At 36.3% G+C, this 25435-nt stretch overlaps 1 protein-coding gene across 1 annotated transcript in view; it reads left to right on the plus strand.

Moving 5' to 3' along the window:
• Positions 1-25435, plus strand: part of LOC114460871 (protein kinase C-binding protein NELL1-like) — a 376823-nt gene that overhangs the window by 122787 nt on the left and 228601 nt on the right. Inside the window, exons 6-12 of the mRNA XM_028442750.1 lie at positions 759-831; positions 2313-2395; positions 8410-8544; positions 13957-14059; positions 15981-16054; positions 18707-18806; positions 25300-25428. Coding sequence (XP_028298551.1) covers positions 759-831; positions 2313-2395; positions 8410-8544; positions 13957-14059; positions 15981-16054; positions 18707-18806; positions 25300-25428 — 697 coding nt within the window. The remainder of the gene's footprint in view (positions 1-758; positions 832-2312; positions 2396-8409; positions 8545-13956; positions 14060-15980; positions 16055-18706; positions 18807-25299; positions 25429-25435) is intronic.

A 25435-nucleotide genomic window follows, 5' to 3' on the forward strand; every position in this document is an offset into this window, starting at 1 on the left:
TTAAATTTTAAACTTTTTTTCAAACTAACATCACACACAATAAATATCAGACTGTATTTTTATACGTAAACTGTCTCAAATGTAAATCTTTTAAAATAAAATAAAATGTAGTATAAATGTCACTTTGTGCACTAGTCCTGGCTACCTTGTATTTGTAACACACTTGATAAACATCATCCAAAACAAATTCTACAGGGAAAAAAAAATGTCCTTGGGATCACAATAAATTTGTGGTATCAAAATAGGGTCATGACCCGATAAAAGGTTGGGAACCATTGGCCTAAGGTTTATCTTTGGTTAAAAATGTGTCAAAATCCATTCAATACTTTTGAAGTAATCCCATTAACAGACAATCAAACAAATAAATACATTAATGTCAGATGATTCCTAGGTGTGTTTATGTCTGTGTGTATCACATACTACACACAAGAAAAGCTCCCTGCACCCTGTTATGCAGAGAACGTTTATTTTAACCCAAAAGCCTGAATCATGTTATCTTGAAAGTGTTTAGTTCCGTTTCATCCAACTTGAATATACTACAGCTTAGACAGTTGAAGGAAATAGTTGGATGTTAAAAGGCGTCTGCAGACCTGATAAATGATTAATGTGAGTCATGTTTGGGAACACAGACAGAGATTTTTCCAACTACACACAATTTTCATGTTTTTTTCTACCACCTCAGTTTGTGTGTGTACTTGGACTAAAACACAGTCTTACTCTGTATTTCTCTCCCCCTCCCCCCTTTATGTGTTTTGCAGGGTGTTATTCAGGATGTGAAGCTGATTTTTGCTCCCAATGGCTACATCACACAATGCCCTAACCTTAACCGCAGTAAGTATCACAACACAGCGGTCACACAGGCGTTCCTCATTGATGTTCACATAGAGACGACATGGGTTGGATAAAGCATTGTAGCAGTGGGCTGTGAAGGTGCATTTATCAGGTGGGGGTGGGGGTGGTGGGCGGCTGCAGTGAAAACTGTGAGAGTAGATGAATATACTCTTGTGTTCAGAACCTGAGATCGCATACAGAGACATAGTCAGAGGTGTTGCTTTGCTAAATCAATCAATCAATCATTGTATTAACAGATGAACATAAATGAACCAACATGTCATGTCAAATCAATAGGCGAACACATCACTCATCTAATACACGTCTGTGGGCCTCAGGGTCATTGTTATCTGGTTTCTACTCCTTTTGCCTGGCACATGGCTTCTCACATGTCTTCTTTTGTTATGATACGTAAGATGTTTGTGATTGTCAGGGTCAAAAACATGAGCTCATCACGAGATATTTTATACACAAATTATTTGGGTCAAAGCATAGATTGAAGTTTGTGTATTACATTAGAAGATGTTTTATACTTAGAAATCAAACAGTTAGGTATTGTGGTTAAAGACGACGTTTTGCTGCTGATTTAAATAAATACAGATTATGTACAAGATGATTGATTTATTTATTATTATTTATCATTTAGGGGTCTATTGTTTCTGCTTATTTGATGTATTAGGAATATGTATATAAGTTGTTTAATGTGTATTAAGTAGTTATTCTTCCTTAATGATTTAGATTTTGTGCAACATGCATTTCACAGCATGCCTGTCAAAAAAAGCTTTCTATCAAAATAAAAGTCAAGTCCATCATGAGAGACATTAAGAATGTATTTATTTTTGACCAGCTGTCTGCGACCCACCCAGTACAGGTCCACGACCCACTGTTGGGTCCCAAACCCACCAGTTGAGAATCTGTTTTAGTGTTAATCTGACTGAAGTTGCTTATATGTGATTTGTCTCATCGCTTTCTTGTGTTATTATTGAAATTAGATGTTCTGGAACTGTTTATTCCAGAAAATAGGTTTCATAAAAAGTTGACCTGAATATATTTTATTATGGTTAATTAAGAGCTACTGTATATTAGACATGTAATAAAAAGTATGTTAAAGAAACCATGAATAATAATAATACACATGAACAAATCTATGAAAGCTTGGTTTACACAGACAGAAATGCTAATGTAGATTCAGTATAACTTCCTACCAAGTGAAACAAGGAGCCACCGCTGTATTACTGTCTGTAACTGATCAATACAGCAATCACACCTTGGGCTTTATTATTGATGGTCTGCCTCAGATGTTGAAGCGTAGCCTTCATGTACCCCTGCCCACCGTTAGCACTGCTCTGATAACCACAGGAACGGCTGATTTGTTTTGCTCCCTGGTGCTTTTTCTGCTCTTTATCTTCTGTCTAAGAGCTTTTTGTGTGTTGCTCTTCCTTTTCCGTCTCCCTTTTGTTGCTCCCCGTTGCTCCATTGAGCCTGTCCCACCTGCAGTGATTTCCTGAATCTGGTTCAAGGGATCATGGATCTGCAGGAGCTACTGGCCAAGATGACCCTGAAGGTAAGGATGAAGACCTTTCAATCAATGATTCAGAACAATGTAGGATTAAAAAAACTCCTACCATAACATGGTGAGTCAGAAATACTTTATTTATTCCAGGGGGAAAAGTACTTTTGTCACAGAGGCTTCAGAAATATTACAAATGAAAAATAAAACGCTAAACAAGAAAGAAAACATACATAATCAAGTAAAATAAAATGAAATAAAACGTACATAATTGAGAAAAATGCTGTTAATTAAATAAGGATATCACATAAATAAAAAATATTAATCCTGGGCCTTGTTAACTTTTAAACTTGAGGTACATAAACACAATCAGACTCATACGTTTATTTAGAAACAAGCTGCGTTCTTTAACATTTTAGTTCTTTTTCCAGGGTTAGTGAAGAGTGAGGTGTGTGGAAGACCAGGCTGGGGAACCTTTTTAATAAGAATAAAAAAATCAGAAAAGTATAATAGTTACTCACACACTGAGAAAACAGGAATCCAAACAAAAATAAATCGGGATTAAAACTATTCATTGAAAAAAAATAACAATTGAAGAAAAAATGTATTTTTAACCATTAATGTTTTTTCTTATCAAGACATTTCAGGTGACTCCACATTGGGTAATGACCCCAAACATTGGTTAGATAGACCTTATGTGTGGTAAACACAAAAGTAAAATACATATATTTTCCTATAAATATATATATATACTTCTATAATTCACAAAGGGTCTTTACTACTAAGCTAGATAAATATATCCTGTATTTATCTCCGTTAGCAGGCTTAACTTAACCAAACATTCTCCATCAGAGAAAAGCTGCCCTACAAATCTAGATTACAACTTGCTAAGTTAAGCAATTGTGACGCAATTTTCATCACAATTGAGGAATAATTCTTTAAAAATATGAATAATTTAAATCCATAATTCAGACACTGTTGCTGCAATAAAAGCAGAAAGTAATTAATGCAGGAATTGATGAGTGTTAAGGATTAAATTAGTAAGATTATAAACAGACTCTGATCAGTTTCACTTTTACATTGACTTGCTCTGATGCTGCGTTCATACAGATCAGTCTACATCATAAGGTGGAATATATTTATATTTTATATTGTCTTACAGGACTGAGGCTCTTTGCATCACCACAGAATACATGAATGAATGAATGAATTTATTAATGGTTCTGAAAACGTCCGTACGCAGTTTTATCAGCAGACTAAAGTAGGTCAGTCAATCAGATATGAATCTATATGTTTCAGACAGGATGTCATAGAGTAAATGAAAGGAGAAATATTCTCTCTCCTGTCAAATCACATCCACACAGAGACGTGTTCACAATGATCCTCTTGTAATTAGACAGGTCGTTTTCCAAGAGAACTGATTGGTCAGGAGGCGGGACTTTAGTACTCGCTCAGATCTTATCCAGAACAAAACCTGGTTCCGACCAGGTTAGTCGTTCAGCCTAAGTTACCATGGTTGGTAGGTCCGTAAGACGTTAGCTAGCTTCGTAGTCCAGCACACGCTGATTAAATCCCAGAAGTTTGCACGATAAGAGGAAATCTAGCTTCATTTATTTTAATATATTTTATTATGTTTGACACAATTTTATATTTTATCAGTTTTTTCGAAACATTTATCATATTTTTTTTTCTTGGTTTTGTCTGGTCATCATCATTATTATTATTATTATTATTGTTATTGTACATTTTTACTAAATGAACTGAGTCTAGTCTTCCACAGTAATACATATATTTAATGTAGATCTGTAGTCGAACACTGAAATATGAGATAATGTGACACTATACGGTGAAACACGCATATATAAAATTAATGTTGAGCAAAGTGTCAGAAAAATTCAGCGTCTTCATGAGTTCAACAGGAGGGAGTGACAGTGTGTGCGTTGTGCCCTGAGGATCTTTTTCTCATTTCGCTGGTAAATCATCTACATAAGCTTTGTGTTTGCGTTTGTGACCGAGCTGGTGGGCGGATGATTGGGTGCGAACACCTCTCCATGCCTGATTGAACACTATCTGGTGGGAGTGGAGGAAGCAAGGACACCTCAGTGGGTGGGATGAGCCATGGAATAATTTTCTCTGTAAATAAGAGTGAGATGAAGACATTTACCCCTCCGCTGTGTCGGAGCGCAGAGTGTTGGATTGCCACCTGACCTGGAGATGTACACGTCTCTACAGGGAGGATGTTGTCATCTCCAAAGCTTATTGGCTTCATGCTTTTTTATGATGTGGAAAATAAAGGAGTTCTACATGTGGAGAACCATTGTTGCTCTGCTTTTCAAGGTGAAGTGAGATGACGTAGAGTTGTATGTGTGTCTATATTCTGTTCTTTTATTTCTGTTCTCCCAGTGTCAATGTCAACAACATCTCTGTGTTTATCTATTTCTATTTCACATTCTTTATTTGTAGTAGAAAAAATATGTTTTTGCTTGTTCCATATTCAGCTTTCAGATTTCCTGTGTGCACATAAACATGCGCTTCGACGTGAATGAGACGATATTTGTAATTTCAGTTTTCAATAACTTTGTAGACAAAGCTGCATGGGTTCATATTTGTGCTGCTAAAAAGTGAATTTCAATAGTTGGCATTGAATTTGAAAGTCACAATCTAAAATTTAATTTACTATTTTGAAACTGAATTAGTGAGTTTTTTTTCCTGTTGAAAAAAGTTCATCTCATTCCAAAAGTCAACTTCAAATTCACTGAACGGCGACACAGGTTGAGTAATCAATCACTGATGCATGGAACTCGAGTGCACGTCTACAAAAAAACTCCTCTACGGCCCATTGAGGCTGTCAATTTGTGCGGCCCCCCTAAACATATAAACGTACAGAATGACCAAAAAAAAACAGAAAATACAAAATGACTCCCCAAAAAACCAAAGGACTCCCAAAATAGACAAAAATAAAAGAAAAACATACAGAACTATAACTAAAATACTCAATTACCCCAAAAAACATACAAAATTACTGAAAATTACACTAAACAACCACAAAAATAACAGAAAAATATATATAAAATGCGACAAATATACAAAATGACTCCAAAAACTAACTAAACAATAAATACAGACAAGACCCAATGTTTTTTTCTGTATTAAAACTCAGATCATTATTGTAAATGCTGATCTTCAGTATTTTGATAATGTGGTCCTTGGCTCAGATAATTAAAGTTTTGTGGCCCCTGCTGTCATAACAGTTGCCATTCTCTGGTTTAGATACAACTTGTTAAAAATGAAATAAATTTCTCCAAAGTGTTCTTATTGTAGGCCAATAGATGACACATATTTTAATTAAAAACTAACATCTAGACAAAACTGCCTCACTATAGGTCAATTTAATTAATTTGTGTTTTCAGTTTGAAACTTATTCTGTGTATTTATTTCACTGTATCAGTTTTAGGTTAATTAGCAGTTTTTCATGTATAATATTTAAGGGTAAATATTAATTATCGTTGTATCCAAACAGATTTATCTCATGTTGGATTTCTTCCAAAAGCCAAAAATATGATTTTATGTTCACTTACATTTTAGGTCCAAATCTCTAAAATACAATATTGAAATAAAAACATTTATATTTTCTTCACACGAAGAGAAATACAATCCAAACGTATCTTTTTGTTGGTATTAATCCTTTGTGTTGCGTCACAGATCTATTTGATGCTCACATTGTGGAGGTAAGGTGTTCCTCTGTGGTGCCCAAAGGCAGCCTGCAGCTCTTTTAAACGTGCTGTCCAAGCATTTTGTTTTGATCTTTGACAGAACACATCTCTACCATTCATAGCTTACACTGCTCTCAGAAGCCACAGCCATCGACTTTAAGAGACAGTAGAGCAAAAACGCCTCAATCACTCCAGTGAGAAAACCTCATTTCATGGCCACTCATCTGCCTGTGAGTCTGAGGCCAGGCTGGTTTTTCAGAGGCGGAGGTTGAAGATGAGCGTAAATGACCTGTAGTTGTTAGCTTGACCTATGCTGCTCAGATCTTTTGCATCTCTTGAATTCCCTTAGAAAAAAAGACCAAAAAAAAACCTAGAGGAATATTTCACATGTGGGTCGAACAGCAGTTGAGCTTGTTACAGTCATTTAGCTGAACACAGAGCTGCTTCCTGCTTTAACAGTTTACTAGTGTTGTAGTAGTCCAGACCGGTCTTGGTCTTGAGACCAAATTTTAAAGGTCTTGGACTCGGAAGCATTTTGACTCGGTCTTGTCCCGGACTCGGGATTTTCCCTCAAGACCGTTGGAGACCAGCACTAATTCCTGCTATTTTTAAACTTTTTTATAATGTGATAATAACAAGGAGAAGAACGGGATCAAACAATCCTTTATTCATTATTTAATCCACCCTGTATAATGACCTCGACCTTCCTTAATGTGACTGAGTGACGTGTGTGACACACACACAAACACAAGCAGGAGAGAGAGGCGGAGCTAAACATGTCCGCTAACTTGTTGGTTGTGAAATTTGAAGAATACATTTGTAAAAGCACAGCAAAGAGGAAACACTCTGTGGTGTGTAGGTGACCAGCCATGTTATTTCTTGGCAGAAATACTTTTAAACACTTGCTGTACATTCAGCTGACATAAAAATCTTCTTTTCAAATATGTAGAATAATTGTGAATTTATCAGTAGCAGTTTTAATAATTTTTTGCAAGCACCTTTTTTGTCTGTCAAATGTATTTAAAAGAAACTAAAACTAAAGAGAGAATGTTATTTAACTGTCAAACCTTGTCATAATTCAATTTTTTATATATTTTTTTAATTTAAAAAAAAATGTTTATGGTCTCGATCTCAGCTTGTCTTGGTCTCGGTGCATTCTGGTTTTAAACAACACTACAGTTTATTTTCACTAGCTGAAGTGAGTGACTGAGTGTGTACTATATTTTGCCTGAAATTATAAAACTCAGTTCTTTTGTAAGACAAAAACACATTTTAAAAAAAACCTGGAAATTTCACATAAAGTAGGTCAACCTGGTGAAGGACATTATTTGAGCTCCAACAGCTGATCTGAAGTTTCACTGAACCTTATTTGGACAATTTTAAGGAAAAATGGGTAAGGTTAGGGTAATGAAGGATTAGGGTTAGGGTAACAAATGACACTTAACCTCTTCAGCCCCACCGGACCCGCCCATGGGGGCAGCTCCATCCTCCAGGTCTAAATGTTGTAATGAATGAACTTTTTTATGCAAAAACATGTGTATCTTTGGCCTATTTATTATCACCAAACTTGCTACAGTTGATATCTATACATTAGTTCAATTATTTCTGCTTTTTATAGCCTTCCCTACTAAGAATTGGCTGGACATTTGTGTAAATCTCTAGGTTTTTTCGGCGGATTACAGATTTCTGTATTAAAAACATGATTTATTGTCACTTAGTATCATATATTTCCAAAATTTCACATCATCTGTAACCACTAAAGGCCCTACTTCAATCTGAACAAAAAAATTGCCATGTAGGTCACGTAGAAAATCTTTGTTAGGGGTGTGTGTGATTTTCGGAGAAAAGTGGCTGGAGTTTAACAGGTTAATGACAGTCTTCAGGACACCTTATTCATGCTTATGACATGTCATAATAATGACAGCGTAATGTCATCCTTTATGTATAAAACTTCAAGTAAAGTGTGACCTAAATATGAGTACGAGTGTAGTTACTATTTAAACTAGTTGAGATCAGGTCCTTTCCCGTCACAATGCAGTGCCATGTGTTTGTCAACGATGCATCACTTCAGTCGATGGAGAACCGTGGAGTGTGTTTTGCATGAAATATACTTGAGATGAAGGGCCAGGCACAGAGTGGAAATAAAAGAGCTTTAACACAGGAGTGGAGCTGTCAGTTTTATCTGTCGTCCCTTAGTAGATTATAGCCTGAGGTCTAAAGCGTGAGCTGAATAATGATGATTATATACTCTAATGAGGGATGGTAGAGCAGCCACATTAGAGGGCGGGTGGGGTGTGTGTGAAAGGTAAATCTGTGTTCACACTCAAGCTTCTCATTTGGGTTTTTCTTGTGCAGTTGAACTACGCCGAATCCAGGCTGACCCAATTGGAAGGCTGCCACTGTGAGAGAACCTGCAGCGCCAACGGCCTGGTGTACCGGGATAAGGAGCTGTGGGTGGAGGCCGAGAACTGCAGGAACTGTGCGTGCAAGGTGAGAGTCGTTCCCATTCTTCCTGGAAGTGCGATTTCTCCAGCTCGGTTTCCTCAAATGCCTCCTGACATTTATTCAATTTAGATCAGAGATTTGATCCTGCTTCTTTCACCACCAGCCAAATAACTTGCACTTTTAAGGAGTTTGAGGAAATAACTTTCAAAAAGGTTTTTTTAATTTAATTACATTATAATCATTCTTAAAACAAGTCTACATTAGCTGATCAAATTACACTCACACGTTCAGACCTTTTGCTGCATCGCAAACATGAAGACAAGTTTTCCACTAAGTAGTAAGGAAATGGTTTTCTGCAAAGGGAAAGAATGCAATTCTACCCAAAATAAGAACAGTGGGAAGCATAATGTGACTGTTTGATGCTCATTCCTGCTTTAGGATTGATATACTTTAGAGCTGCAACTAACGACTATTTTGTATTAGTCCATTAAGCTCTGAAAACACAGCCCAGAATCCAAACACACGATACGAAATGGTAAAATCTAAATGAAAGTAGTGACTGGGAATAAAAACAATGAAACAATCCTTAAGAAACTGAGTAAACGAGAAGAACAAACAAGACAATCTATCGGCCAACATTATGGATTCAAGCACACCTGACGTAGCGAGGGAAGGCAATCAAGGAGATGAGCTTCACCTGCGAGAGAACAGAGAAGAAATCTGCACAATATCCCTGCACTTCTACACAGATAAGACAGGGGGTGCCCTACACAAGAAGGGGCCCCAACCCTTAAAAAGACCAAACACACACCAATAAAGACTGAACAGTGAGAGACTGGAAAGACTAAACATTGTTTTGATGGATATTATTGTGTTTTTGTTTTTATGGAAATCTTGAGGTCTAGGAACCTGTGAATTTCCCCAACTCTGAAAAACAAAAGCCTCCGGGCAGGGATTTTAACTCAAAACAAGCAATTTTGGAAGATCTGATACTGTGATTTTAAGCATGAAGTGCATTCTTTCAGACTTAAATTAGCATATGTAGCAAAATGCAAAAATCTTTTTTTTCCCCCCAGAAAATAAAAGGTATTTATGTGAGTTTGATTTGTTTTATGCTATTTTTGAGGCACGTCACATACATTTAGACTTCTTGTAACATTTGCTTTGGCGTTTACCATTTTCTTTTTGTTTCTTTCTTTCTTTCTTTTGAATGAAGTGATTTTTTTTTTCCTTCTCTTCTTATGGATTAAGCTGTTTTTATTGTTACGTGTGAAAAATAATTAATCTTACAAAGAACCACAAAAAAGGTCCAGGTGCAATCTCATTATTTTATTTCCATGTAACAGCATTACTCATCACAGATCATTAAGAATGTGTATATTTCTATCTGCATACAAGCTAAGCATTGTATGTTTAATTTGACACATATTTGTTATTTATAGTTACTTAGTAACAAGAACGGTTCACACACTGCTGTTAACTTTGCAGTGAAGACATGAGTTTATCTTGTAAATGATGTTTTTGCAAGTTCGAGTTGTTTTTTCCAAAATATTCTGTTTCTGTTTGCAGTTAAAGTAGGCGAAGGGCTGAATTAAGTGAGATATAAATATGAAATGCATTTGACTGTTAATAATAATAATAATACATTTGATTTAAAAGTGCATTTCCAGAGACTCAGACACTTTACAGCTTAAAAACAACAGCAAGTACAGTGAATAAAGAAAATATGAATCATAAAAAAGAATACAGATACTGTATAATGCGTAGCAGTGTTGGGCTCAATTATAATAAATTACAATTATGGCGTAGTTATTATTGTAATTGTAATTTAAAAAAAATCTGTTGCTGTCGTAATCATAATGAAATTGTAATTGAGTTCAGATATTTCACATTGTAAGAGTAATTGCAATGAAAATTCTATAAAAGTACATAATTATTAAAATATGATCCATCACAAGTTTTCCCACATTGTACCATTTAAAAAAATCTAAATCTAGGGGTATACTGACACAAAAGAGGCTCAGACACCCACACTAAAAATATTATAACCTATATTTTTATTGATTAGGAAGCCAAACCAGGTAACCAATAGAAGTCATATCATAGATATTTATTTTTAATGTATTTTACAGCTGATTTAGGACCCGCTATCATAAGAGATGCTACTAGAAAGCTAACACAAGAGGAAAGTTTATTTTTATTAAGTTATTTCACACATGGGCAACTGGAGGGCCTCATATGGCCCCCTTAGCAAATCCCCAAAAAATGTAATTCAAGAAGTCCAACATGATGGATAAAACAACTCCCAAAACACACAAATCAGCAGCAAAATGCACAAAGTACACAAAAAAATCCAAAAATACACTAAATGTTCATAAAAAACATAAAATGACAACAAAAACAACCACTTAAACAAAACAAAATGACTACACAAATCAACAAAACGTTACACAATAGCTCCAAAGACACACAAACTGTTAACAAAATGACACAAATTGATTGGAAAATACATAAAACAACACAAATGCAGAAAATGACAGAAAAATACACAAAATTACAACAAGAACACAAAAATGCATAAAAAAAAAACACACACCAAAAAAGACAAGATTGTTCATTATTCTAAATGTTGATAATGTGGCCCTCAGATCAGATACAATCACATATTTGTGGCCCCCAGCCCCCGCTGTGACAGAGTTGATCAAGGCTCAGTAATTGTGGTTGATTGTAATTGAGAATGCAATAGTTATAATTGATGTTCTGAGGATAGAAAATAATTGTTTTTTAATTGTAATTGGAAAAAAATGCAAGTCACTGTAATTGTAATTGAATTGTAATTGAACACGGGAAACTTAAAACGTAATTGTAGCTGAAAGATGTAATAATTGACCCTAACCCTGATGCGTAGTATGTAATAATACTCTATAAAGTGCTGAAACGCTGTGGCTCGCAGCATTGAGTGGTGGTTACGTCTCGACAGTAAATCTATCATTGATTGGCGGAAACAAACTGGAGCTGTAAGATTTTAAATGAGATTTTTTTTTTTTATTATTATATTCTATGAATGAAAAGACTTTGTTTCCCCCTGAGATCTGCTTTCCATTGAACTGCTGCACATTAGAATTCATGCCTTCCAATAAAGCAGCCTGTCTGCACTCACACTCAGGAAGTGTGTGTGTGTGCGTGCGCGCTGTGGAAATTAGACTTGGTGCATCATCGTACATGAAGTGAAGGGGGTGTAGGGAGCCTGATCCCCCCCTACACCCCCTCCCCCCTCTGGCCCTGCCATTAACTGATAACCGAGACATCCTAGGGGAGGTTTTTCAGATGACTGGTGAAATAAAGATGCTCTCACTGAGTGAGTTATCAAGCTCCAAATGAAAGCGTGTTCCTGATGGCGAGAGAAACCACGTACAATCAACAGGCCACTCAGGCCAAGTAATGATCGTATTCTCTCCTGAAATCCAGTGTATTAGGAAGCAATTGATTATGTCATTCTTTAATGTCGGTGTTTTTGGAAGGAAGACAAGTGAGAAACTAGGCCTGGGCAATATATCGAGATTCAAGATATATCCAGTTCAAATGGGGGTACGCAACGGCACTACTGGGGCAACTTGAGAGCGAGTGTAGAAAATTACAAATTAAAGCATTAAAAATATGGGGTTTATTTTAGTTAAAAATGATAATCATTCTAAATATTACCAGCAATTCTAAAAAAACGACAACAAAAACACACAAAATATATACTGCGTAATAAACAAGAACAGAGAAACAATAACAAAATACCAAAAAATGACACCAAAAACACAATAAATGAGAGAAAAATACACCAGATCACTACAAAATACACAAAAATAACAGGAAAACATACAAAGTAAAACAAGAAGCAACCAAACGACACCAAAAACACACACACTGACAGAGAATCATTTAAATAATACCAACATCACACTAAAATGACACAAAGTAAAAGAAAAATATACTCAATAATAAAAAAAAACAGACAAACAATGACAAAATACAAAAAAATGATGATAGAAATGAAAAAATAAAAGTTAGCCTTGGTCTCACATCAAGCAAGAGATGATCGTAAATGATAAAAACTAAATAATAATTCTATTCAGGAGGAAATAAATACTGTTTCATTCCACTTATTTACATAGTTAAATAAAAAAAATATGGAAATTATTTTATTTTTTAGCTTATTTCGTATTAAAATGCTGACTTTAGGAGTCACTGCTTTTACTTCTTCTCAGAACAGCATGAAAAGCTCAGTCAGATAAATGACTAAGTCCTAAACAAGCCACACGACACACCTCACTGTTGGGGTTCTTAGAATAAATGGAGATGGGTGAAAAATAGCATAATTTGTCTTTTATAAGAGTGGAACAAATGGGGACCTGGATGCATACGTTCCTCTGGATCAGACTTCAGACGTACTAAAGCATTGTTTGTTGTCAGCAACATTTGATTTAGTTTTAGTCGTCGTCTTTTGACCAAAATGGATGGTATTAATGTTTGTAAACACATACAGGTTTTATGTCATTTGTGTGTAAGATCACATGATCACTTGAGTTCATATTGGAATTTGTCTCATTTGATGAAATTTTAGTTTCAGACCAGTTTTGGCCAAAAATTGAAACACATTAATAAATTATGATGCAAATTGTTAATTGCATTTATGGCTCTGAATGTGTGCTAACTTCACTAAAATGAAAACACTGCAAACGCTGTAGTTCTCAGATGTATTGTCCGTGGACAAGTTGGCTCGTTTCCACGGTCAGCCTTGTGCCCGTTTCCACTGAAAATGTCGTTGCGTCACTAGTTTAATTATTCATAGTCTGGACATGTTTTTGAAAAGTTCAAGTAGACAAAATGAAGTCTGTGCATTATTTAATAAACTGTAAAGGTGGAACGGTATATTCTACCACAAGATATTCTGATACTAAAACGTTGCAAGATGCACTGTTTATGCTTATTGTCAAACGTATGGTTTGTTTTCATTTTTTTATAGTTCTATTGAGTTGAAAATGTCAGAGTATGTACAGTATGTAAGTCCAGAGTTAACAAGCAGTTCGTTTTTTCAACTACATTTTTATTTATCCTGTATTCTTTCTGAAGATATCGTATTGTATCGTTATCGCGAGCTCGGTGCATCGTCCCACCTCTAATAAACAGTATTCCTATCAACATGGACATCCTTAAACAGGAATGCAACAATAGTGTTTGGTCAGAAATGGTTAATTTAGCCCATCAAGTGTTTGGTTTAGCTTTACTTAAATGCACATGAAGCAATTTCCTGAATATTAGACTGGTGGTGATTTTTTATCATCTAACTTAGATGCACATTAACTCTCTGTCAACATGGATACAGATGTTTTTAAGCAATGCCGTCAGCTTGTGATTGATGCAATATTTGCTTTTTTTTTTTTTTTTAAATGTCAACATTTCCCACAGAACGGTGTGGTGGAGTGTCGCCGGATTTTCTGTCCTGCGGAAAACTGCTCTGAAGATTTGTTGCCTGTGCACGTGGAGGGAATCTGCTGCAAGACATGCAGACGTAAGTAGCAGCACAACACACACACACACACACACACACACACACACACACACACACACACACCACTGAGGGGTAAAAAAAGACCATTTCACAACCCGACAATGACTGAAAATCTCTTTGGTAAATGTCTCCCATCTCTGCTGGTGCAGACCATGTGACACCTCACCTCTATCTCTGTGTGTGTGTGTGTGTGTACCATTGTTCACTACATGCAGTGGTTTATAGTATGTGTGTATAAATAAAACATATTTACACCTACTTCTATAGTAACAGCATCATTTAACAGTCTATGATGCAGGGATCAGTAAGGCTATTATTTAGCAATAAGACATGCAAAAATAATCTACCTAAAAGACAGTGTCTCTCTCTAAGTGTATTGACTTTATACATCATTTTTTTTTTTTTTTTTGATTAAAAAAAGACAAAGAACTGTTTGACTTCACGACTTTACCGCAATATGAAGTGACCGTTCAGATTCCCGTCTAGTTTAGGGGTGTCACACTAGTTTTAGTCCAAATATGGACCAGTTTGAGCTTATGTGGGCCATTGATTTTAGAGGAATATCAGCATTAATGTGCCTCTGTTTTTACTTTTACATATAAATGATGTGTAGTGATGTGTGTATATCACTCTCTGCAAGATATTCACCTAAATGTATCTGCTTTTGCAAAATTGGGGAAATTTTGTGGAATAATTTGCCAGATTTTGAAAAAAATTACCAATTTGAGATTGAGCTCTGCTAATATTATAGATTTAAATTGATTTTTTTGTATTTAGAGGGGCAACTGAATTAGTTTATGATTTACAAAATGTTTTTTACTTTCTCGAGAGGGCCAAATATGATGCTCTAAAGGGCCGGATTTGGACCCCGGGCCTTGAGTTTGACACAAGTGGTCGAGATCACTGTTTCTCAAGTAGGGGTACGCGGTGGCACTACAGGGGGTACTACAGGAAGAGGGGGGAAAATTAACAAATGAAAGCATAAAAAATAATAATGGTTTTATAATGTTTATTTTTGGTTAAAAATGATAATCACAATAAATATTACCAGCAACTCACAAAACGACAACAAAATAATATACTGAATAATAAAAATAACAGAAAAACAATGACAAAATACACCAAAACCACATAAACTGCGAGAGAATAATTTAAATAATACCAACAACACATAAAAATGCCAGAAAAAACACACAAAATAAGAGAAAAATGTACTGAATAATAAAAAAAACAACTACAAAATACTCAAAATAACATCAAATACACACACACTAAGAGAGAATAATACACAAGATCATGACAAAATACACAAAAATAAGAGAGAAACATACAGTCAAACAAACGACACCAAAAACACACAAAATAAGAGAAAAATAGCAGCTTACAGCTTCATAAACAACCGTGTTAGTCATTCATTGTTGCACAAAAAAAAAAAAAGACTCAGTCCCTGATGTATAGACCATCTTTAAATAATTCCAGCCCCTGTCTTCCTCCACGCGCTCCTTCTGCATCCTCTTCCTCCCCTGTGAACACCACAGCTCTGGCACTGACGACTGAGAAAGCAGCGCTAGTCCTGCACCCTGGAGACGAGGAAAGCAGGACTTCATCTCATATGCCTGAGTGTCTATTTCTGCTTTATCACCCGAGGAATATGCGTCTGTTGTATTCTTAATGCACCGCTACTTTCCTCTTCTGTTTTGCACTCTCGCCTCCAACAACTTGTTCGGGAGGAATTATTAAATATGCAGAACGTAAGGGTCGGGAACTGTTGTTGCACATGCACACTTCAATGCATTGCTGCTACAAAGCGTCACATGAAGCATTAGCTGAGGGAATGTTTCATTGCTGCTTGTTTAGGAGTTACTGTACCTCTTAAGGCAGTGATACCACAAATGTTTCAGCTGTGTTGTTTTGCTTGCAGCCAAATGTTCCTACATGGGACAGACGTTTTCCGAAGGCCAGCGTTTTTTATCCCGGAGCTGCAGGGAATGCAAGGTACGGATTTTTATTTTTCAAATGTCTAACTTCCAAATAAAGCACTAGTACTCAGTACTCAAGTAAAAGTATCGATACTGGAATGAAAAATGACTGGTAAAAGTGAAAGTACAGAAGTTACTCCCTTGAGTAAAAGGGACATGCTACCAGTGTTCGGGTCAATTACTTTTTTCAGTCACAATTACATTTACCTAGTTCATTACCCACGTTGAATTACAATTAATTCATGATTACAGTGACCGGCATTTTTTCCAATTACAATTTCAATACAATTATTTTTTATTCTCAGAAAGTCAATTAAAATTACGTTCTCAATTACTGAAGTTCAATTACAATTAATCACAGTTACTGAGCCTGAAATAAATAAACTAATAAAAGTTAACCTTCCTCTTGTGTTAGCTTTCTGTTAGCATTTCGTATGATAACAGGTCCTAAATCAGCTGTGAAATACACTAAAAATAAATATCTATCATCTAATTTTTTTCTGATCTATTGGTTTCCTTGTTAGGCTTCATAATCAATGAAAATATGGGTTTTAATATTTTTAATAAAGCCAAGGCACTCTCTCAATAATGTAGAGCCGACGGAGACGGTGTGTTGCTGTGGTCAGCAAGGAACTCCAAACTTTATTCTCCATTCACCCACACTTCTCTATCATCACAGTGCACACACTGAGTCACACCTAAATACATCCGAACGGAAACACCGCCTTCTCAACACAATAATGTTCCCACCACTTCACAGTCACTGGATGAATTATGAACGTAGCTGATCGCCACAATATCATCCATTGTATGAACACCACCAGCAACAGAGAAGCCCCTCCCCAAACGAGCTCAACGCACTCTCTTCCCAACTTGTTTGCACGTGCGTCCAGAGCGTCTTCAACGCTGGTGAAAAGCCTTTCATTAAATGAGCACAAGCGTCCAAATAGGGACGTGAGGCACGATTTTGACGCCTGAAACTGAAATTAGTGTCAGTGTGATGCACATTTCCTTTTCTATACACTTCCAATACACTTGGAATGAAAATGTAAAATGTAAAAACAATAGTGGCCAAATTGTATACAGCGAGCCTTAAAAATGACCAGAATATTGAGGCAAACAAAAAAAAAAAAAAAAAAAAAAAGTCACTTTTGGTCACAAAGATGCTCTGATGGTTAAAAAGTAAAGAGTAAAAGTAAAAAGTCCCCCACCAAAAAAAAAAAAAAAAACTCAAGTAAAGTACAGATACCAGAAAAAAATGACTTAAGTACGTTAACAAACTATTTATACTTTGTTACTTGTCACCTCTGGCTTTAGATAACCACCATCGAGCGTTTTCCTTCCTGCTGTAATTCTATGCAGTGGTCGTTTTCTTCTTCTTGGCGTGTTATTCAATTAGCCAGCCGACCTGATTAGTTTTTGTATCCTCCCACAATCTGTTCATTCTAGCACTGAGATAGTCAGGTAATTAGAATAACTTATGAACACACCATAGCACAAAGGCTTGGTCTGAATAGGAGCGTAATCATTCCTGTTTTTTTTTTTTTTTTTTTAACCGAGAAGCAATTTATCTTTAAAGATCCGGCTTGATGAAGAAAACAAGTTGCCCTGTATGCTAATGCTCACATATGTCTACAATGGAATTATCCCCCCCGCTCTCATTATTAGCCCTTAGAGATCCCCACACACTATCACAGTGTTTGTAATCTTTGTTTCCGAGTAATTACAACTGCCTTTACTCCTGGATGTAAACGCAGCCAAGTGACCAATTTGTGGGCAGATTCTTCCAAGTTGGGGAAGTGGAAATGTGGCTCCTATTGGAGGCTGCAACAGCTGGGGTTCACAACGGCTCATAAATCTAAGCAGTAAAATTAGCATATGTGTCAAAGCATGTGACCCTAATTTGTATAACATGTCAGATTTTAGTTAGCGAGTACAAGTGTGATGAGTAACTTTCACATTCCGCACTATATTCTCATGACAAAGGGAAGATTAACGATGAAAATATAAAGTAACGAGTGGCCCGTTGAGACGTGAAAAGGACGGGATGTTGAATGAGTGAGGGAGCAATAACCACAGTCCACATAGAGTCGTGATGAGCAATTTCATTTGGTTTTTGGCACAGTGTAGACAACAACAAAACATATTAATATCAACAGTAGTGATGGACCGATACGTCTGCTGGCCGTTTTTTACGTGTATCGGCATCGGCCGATGCGGGCTGCTGCGTTCGCCGATCTGCATTATTTACAGAGAAAAGAAATATTTTTTACTTGTTCTTGTTCTACATCCATAAAACTTACCACCAGTTTGTTGGGGAGAACTTTTCTTTGCCCAACTAAAATACATCTCATCATTTAAATATTTTACGCCTAAATTTCACATTGTGTCACAACACATTCATTATTCACACTTCTTATCGCGCTTGGTTTGACAGACACAAGTTCCTTTTTTTAATTAATTGTTTACTTTGGGTTCAAAGCGTGTTTTATCTGACTGATGCCGGATAATAAATATGCTATTATCAGACAAAGTTATCAGGAGAATAATTATCATCTTATTAAAACCTTGCAGCTTTAAAATAAAAAAAGTTAATGTTTCAAAGTAATGTTGTAGGAGGAATAAAACCGTCATCATCCTCATGCGTGTGATGTTGTGTTCCTTCCAGAATGGTCTGATGATGAGAGTGACAGAAACCTGTGCAGAACTCAACTGTTCCATCAGTGAACAGATCCTTCCAGAGGGCAGGTGCTGCAACGTCTGCAGAGGTGGGTCTTCTTCTTCCACACACATCCATGCTTTGTCTCAGTGATGGGTGGACCCAGTCTTACTAGGGATGTAACCATATCTAAATCTCACGGTTTGGTATAATCACAGTTGTAACCTCTTCGATAATATTAATTCAAATGATTTTTGACCAGAAAGACAATTCAGGGTTAAGTTTGCTGTTGCTAAATGTCACACAGGAACATTTATTAACAAACCTTTGATTTGATTGATTATTTAGGGCCTATATGAAGCTAGATTTCCTCTTATCGCGCTAACTTCCAGGATTTAATCAGTGTGCTGGACTACGAAGCTAGCTAACATCTTACGGAGATAAACTACCATGGGAACTTAGGCTGAATGACTAACCTGGTCGGGACCAGGTTTTGTTCTGGATAAGATCTGAGTGAATACTAAAGTCCCGCCTCCTGACTAATCAGTTCTTTTGTAAAACGACCTGTCCAATCAAAGGAGGATCACTGTGAATACGTCTCTGTGTGGATGTGATGTGACGCTGACAGGAGAGAGAACATTTAGACATCGATGCAATCCTTTCATTGATTTTCATCTGATGGACTGATGAAGTAAAATAAGTCAGCTGATAAACCCTGCATGCATCAGGCGCTTTCCGACTGATAAATTCATGAATAAATTCATTCATTCATGTATTATGTGGTGACGCTGAGAGCCTCAGTCCTGTAAGAAAATATAATATATAAATATATTCCACCTTATGATGTAGGCTGATCTGTATGAACGCAGCATCAGAGCCACAGACAAGGTCGAAGTGAAAGTGAAACTGATCATTAACACTCGTAAATTTCTGCATTAATTACTTTCTGCTTTTACTGCAGCAACAGTGTTGTTTTTGGTCTGAATTATGGATTTAAATTCTTCATATTTTTAAAGAATTATTCCTCAATTGTTGCTCCACTGTTCCGTGTGATTGGTCTGACGCTGTAATCTCCACCTCGGTCACAAGAGCGTGCACATAGCCAGGCTGAAATCAACTCGCTGAACCTAGCAAGTTGTAATCAAGATTTGTAGGACAGCTTCTGTCTGACGGACAATGTTTGGTTATAGGTGAAGCCCAAATCCAGGATATAATTACCTAGTTTTGTAGTACAGGCCCTTAAGGATTCCTTGAGCTGGGAAGTCAGGCTTCTATGTTGTAAAATTAAGACATTTATTGGGTTTATTGGATAATCACCTGTGCAAAAAATAAATGTAAAAGTACAGTAGTCAAAAAAATACAGGGAAGCGCATCAAGCACGTTTGGCTAACGCAAAGCTGCGTAGCTCTTTCCATATTTGCCGTCTTACAAAGTCAATGTGTAATTTGTGGCAATGCATAGAGGCTCCTGACTAGTCTATTTATATTCTAGTAGAATGTTGTCACGCTGTTTCTTTGGAAACCGAGGTTTTAGATCATTACTTCATTGCCAGTTTCTTCGATTTATTGTGTCTTGATGGTGATATAGTAGTAGTTTTTAAAACATTATTAGGTTTATGCCTTTAAAATTCAGTTTGTGTGATTAATGTTGAAACACGCAGTGACTTTGTGTTTTGAAAAGTGCTTAAGGGCTAAATAAATCAATGTAAAATCCTATTTAACCACAGATCAGAAAGGGTTCATAGTCACTTATTCATCTTGTACTTCGCAGTAAAAGAACTTCAGGTTGTATTTTTAATTGTTGCACAGGACATTGCAACTGCGTCTTAATGTCTATTACTCACACTGGCGCTGAAGTGACAGCAATGTGTGGCTTTAGTGTGAATTACAATTTAAAGTGTCATTCTCTCTAAACAGTCCATTTGCTCTTTGTGGGTGTCAATAAAAATTAATTTCCAAATCATACCCACAGTGGATTTTTTTCTTTCATTCTGTGACACTGCTTTGTTAAAATGCTAATTACACAGTTGCTGAAATGTCAACAGTATTTTTTCTTTGTTTTTATTTGAATGCAAAGCAAAGAAACCCATTGTGTGGGACCGTTGTGTGTGTACCGACATCCAGTCATCACATGTCAGGGTTTTACTCTGTTACAGTTCCCCTAAACACACACCCACGTGTGTGTTCCTACTTGTGCATTCAGCTCTTTGACGTACAACCGCTCCTCTGCAGGGTGCTGGGGATGGCGGAGGTGGAGCGAGGGAGAATAATGCCGACGCAGCTCTTTATTCTGTAATGGCTCCCCGAGCTCCCGCGCCTCTCTGAGCTTTTCTAAATGTGCAGCCAGTCACACAGTCATTATGGGACATGATGGGAGGCATCGGCTCGCACCTACTGAGCAGGAGACAATCATGGCACTCTGTGTGTGTCCGAGAGCTCGTCCGTATAGCTCCATCACATATGAAAAAGCAGTCGTAATGGTCTTTTCACTTCCCCATATATCTGCTGAAGCATAAAGGACATTATGTTAGCCAGTCAAAGGCACCTGTCAAACTAGAAGCTCCAAATACAGACCTTTGTGCAACTCCATCCACCTCTACTGTGCTAAATACTTCTAAAATATGCCCAGAAATGTGGATACACTTCATTCTGCACATAAAATAGTTGATTTTCATATTCGTATGTAGAGCTGAGCTTGTTTGCATTGAAATTTTCATTTCATAGGTGCTGAATTCGATTTATTTGTTTTTTTTACTCTAACCCCAGTAATCTCACACTCTAGTCCTTCGTTAGTAAAGTCGACTACTGCGCCTGCTTAGCGCCAGAGTGCATTCAGTTCAGTGCAAACATGGCAGATGAAGCTCCGCTGGGTAAGACACCCTGACTTAAGTCAGAAGTTTGGAACCATCTTAACTCGGGGCTCCTTTGGCGACCAAACCTTCTGCTTATTCAGTGTTTTAAACTCTCAGTATCTCATTCAGTTTAAAGCCTAATTGTATGAACTTTGGACAGAAGTTTTCTTTTATTTCCATGTTCATAATTTCATGATCACTTTGTTTGCACGATGTATAGAACAGGAAATATAAAATGTATCCACACTCTTTGAGTTAGGGACCGATTTGGTCCCATTGACTCTCATTATAACCACATATAACAGTGGGTTTCCCATAACAGGTGTTAGGTGGGATTTTAGGTAATTGATTTACAATATTTATACAGTACATCGTCATATGCACAAGTTAATAATGTATTATTAATTAATTAATAAGTAGTTAATAATGCACATGTTAATGGCGTTTAGATACACCGATAATAATAATGATAATAATAATAATATCAATATCCAATATGACTATTTAAATGTCTTACTGTTCAAAATTGCATCACAACCTGTCTACTCCGCTTTGCTCACTTCCTGGAACTATTGTGATTCTCCATTAACCGCCATTTCTGTACAAAACAGAGTTGTTGCAATGCTTTGTGGGAATTATTTTTAGTTATAAAAACACTGCGTGGAAAACAAAAGCCCAGTTCTGTGCAAATTGTGGAAGAACGAGTTTGCCAATCACCAGTGCTCTTGTAGCTTCCGCTTCCACCGCAATGCTAAACATGTAGCAGCTAGCGCGGACACTTGCAGTGCTATCTTAGGGTGACCATACATCTGGTTTTACTCAGACATGATCTCTTTTTACGTCTTGTCTGGCCGGATTTTGTAAATAGATGAAAATGTTTGGATTTCCCAGGAACCCTAAACGCATCTCGGGGAACACGTTGAAAAGGCCGTAACTCCGCTAATATTTGCTTCTTAAAGCTCAGGAGCCAGTATCATGTCATTACAGTAATTTTACTCACATGTGACGTAATCATTAAAGATAATGCTTTGCTTTAACATTGTTATTTTGCATATTTTTCTTATTTTTTTTGGTACATTTTTCTTGTTCGTCTTCGGAGTCGTTCTGTGTGATTTTCTTGTCGTTTTGTATTTATTCCAGTTATTTTTTGTTTGTGATGTCCTGTAGTGTATTTTTCTGATTATGTAGAAACCAGCAGACTCACAGAGAGGTTTTGTGTTTGGGAAAATTAGGCCCTCACGAGTCTTTAAGACATATTGGCACTTATCATTAAGCGCTTTTTATGTGAACGGAAGAATTATAAATTCTGCAATAGATTTCCCAGGAAGCCAATGAAGACAAGCCAATTGTGGAGAAATGTGCTCTTTTTCTATTTGTACCTGGTAAACTCTGCTGCTGCAGAATCAGATTTACAAATAAATATATAGAATTGCTTATTCACCATTTCATTGGTTTAATTAAATGGTGAATAAATAAATGGCCTCTTTATTAACTTTTGCGAATCCTTCTGTCGGTAAAATAAACTTGTGGCTGCTTGCTGTCACTCACTTTAAGGTTTTATTGTGGAAGAATAATCTCTTTTCTTATATTTTTCTGAGACAGCTTGCCACGCTCTTTTCACTACGCTTGTGTGATTGACACATTACACACATCGTTTTATATTACAAAAGTCTGGCCATATAATAACATACTTTCAAAAGAATAATTATGTTAGGAACATCCTGACAGCCAGCGTTGCGCTCTAATTGCGCAGTTTGTAAAATATTGCCTAACAAAGTTGAGGGACCTGCTTACCTAGTTAAACATGTTTAATGAAAATAAAGATAAAACTTTTTGAATTATCTAGATCTATAGATCTATCTATAGATTTTTGAATCTATTGACAACAAATAGATTAGTAGATTCATGTTAACGTGATTTATTTAATCATTATTTATTTATTTGGATATGTTTGTTTATTTCTTTACAATGAATATATATTTTTTGTTTAGTTTTTTTATGCAATAAAGGCTTTCTGCAATATCTGTTGGTATAAAGCAAAATCCAAACTAATTAATTTCTTCAGATCTATAATTATTTTTCTAGATTAAAATGCTTAAAAAAGAAGAAACATGTTGTATATACAGTATAGCTAAAATATGAACACCCTCTTCTTTCTCTTTTTCCCAAATTAGGTGTGTTATCTAGAGCAGCGATTCTCAACTGGTGGGTCGCGGACTTGTACTGGGTTGTTTGCGAACAGCTGGTCAAAAATAAATACTTAATGTTGCGTATTTTGGACTTGTATTTTATTTTGAAATAAACTTGTCTTTTGACAAGCACGCTGTGAAATGCATGTTGCACTGGAAAATATATAGATTTATGTTTAAAAAAAGATTATATACGTGTATTCAACAGCTAGTTTGGCAAAACTAAATATGGTTTGTTGAATAAAACAAAAGTGGGTCGCGTTTTAATGATCATGGCAAATTGTGAGTCCCAGGGTGAGACCAGATGAGAAACCCTGATCTACAGTTATTATGTGTTTATTTTGGACCTCTTGGTCTATGTGTTGATTGAGTTCATAACTTCCATAAAGGAGGTAATATTTTCACCGGCTTTTATTTATTTAATTGTTTCTTTGTCTGTTAGTAGGATTATGTCAAAAGTACCGTACTTAACAGATTTTAACATATTTTTAACCAAAATTGGTATGTAATTGACTGATCTTTATGAAATTTGATCAGTTATGCTGGGTTGGTTCCTCAATTACTCCAACAGGTTTCATTCAGATCCAGATTGCACATTTCATCGTGATTTTTGGGAGAACAAACGGGTGCCTATTAGGGCTGGGCGATGTGGACCAAATCTCATATCTCAATATTTTTTTCTCAAAATGGCGATATACGATATAAATTTCAATAATTTTAATTCAAATGAAGTCTGACTATTAAAACAATTCTGGGTTAGATTTACTGATACAAAATGTGCATAATATGTGCCACTTTTGGCATCTTTTCCGATGAGGGACAGCATGTGTGAGTGAGTTCTGTAGCGTGCCTTGCTTTTTGTTTTTTTGTTTTTTTTGTTTTTTTTGGGGGGGGGGGGGTGTTTTGGGTTAGGGGACACAAACTGTCCTTTAAATGCTGTTCTGAGAAGTAGCAAAAGCAGTGACTCCTAACACAATTATTTTGAGATAATATTTGTAATGCATTGGATTTTACTGTATATAGCACTTTATCATAGACACTCAATGCGCTTTACAGAATTAAGGCATTATTCCGTCACTCCGTGGTGGTAAGCTACTATTGTAGCTACAGCTGCCATGGGGCAGACTTTCCACCCCTCTAACCACCACCAACACTCACTCACACACTACATAAGATAAACTATAATACAATATACTATATATACATGCTGTATATACTGTATATATAAGATAAGATAATCCTTTATTGATCTCACAATGGAGAAATTTACAGGTATGTATATATATATATATATATATATATACCTGTGTATTGATAAAGACAATATTGTAATTTTCTGAATCACCAAAATAGAAAACTTGATATATCCTGAATCTCGATATATTGCCCAGCTCTTGTGCCCATTCATTTGGACCTACTGTATCGTTTTTATTGAAAATAGAAATTTCTTCCAAGTCTTTATAGTGTGAATGATGATCATGGTACCATAATTAGGTTCAGATAACTGCAAATATCTGGCAAAGAGGTTTGAAATGTATTTCTTTCTTTCTTCTTTCTTTAAGGTTACGACTTTTGCGCCGAGGGACTCATTTGTGGCGAAAACTCAGAGTGCAAAAACAGGAATAGAAAAGCGGAGTGTGAGTGCAGGGGCGGCTACGCTTCCATCCACGGGGATTCAACGTACTGCGAAGGTAGGAT

This window comes from Gouania willdenowi, chromosome 3 (genome assembly GCF_900634775.1).
Source record: "Gouania willdenowi chromosome 3, fGouWil2.1, whole genome shotgun sequence".
Taxonomy (NCBI): Eukaryota; Metazoa; Chordata; class Actinopteri; order Blenniiformes; family Gobiesocidae; genus Gouania; species Gouania willdenowi.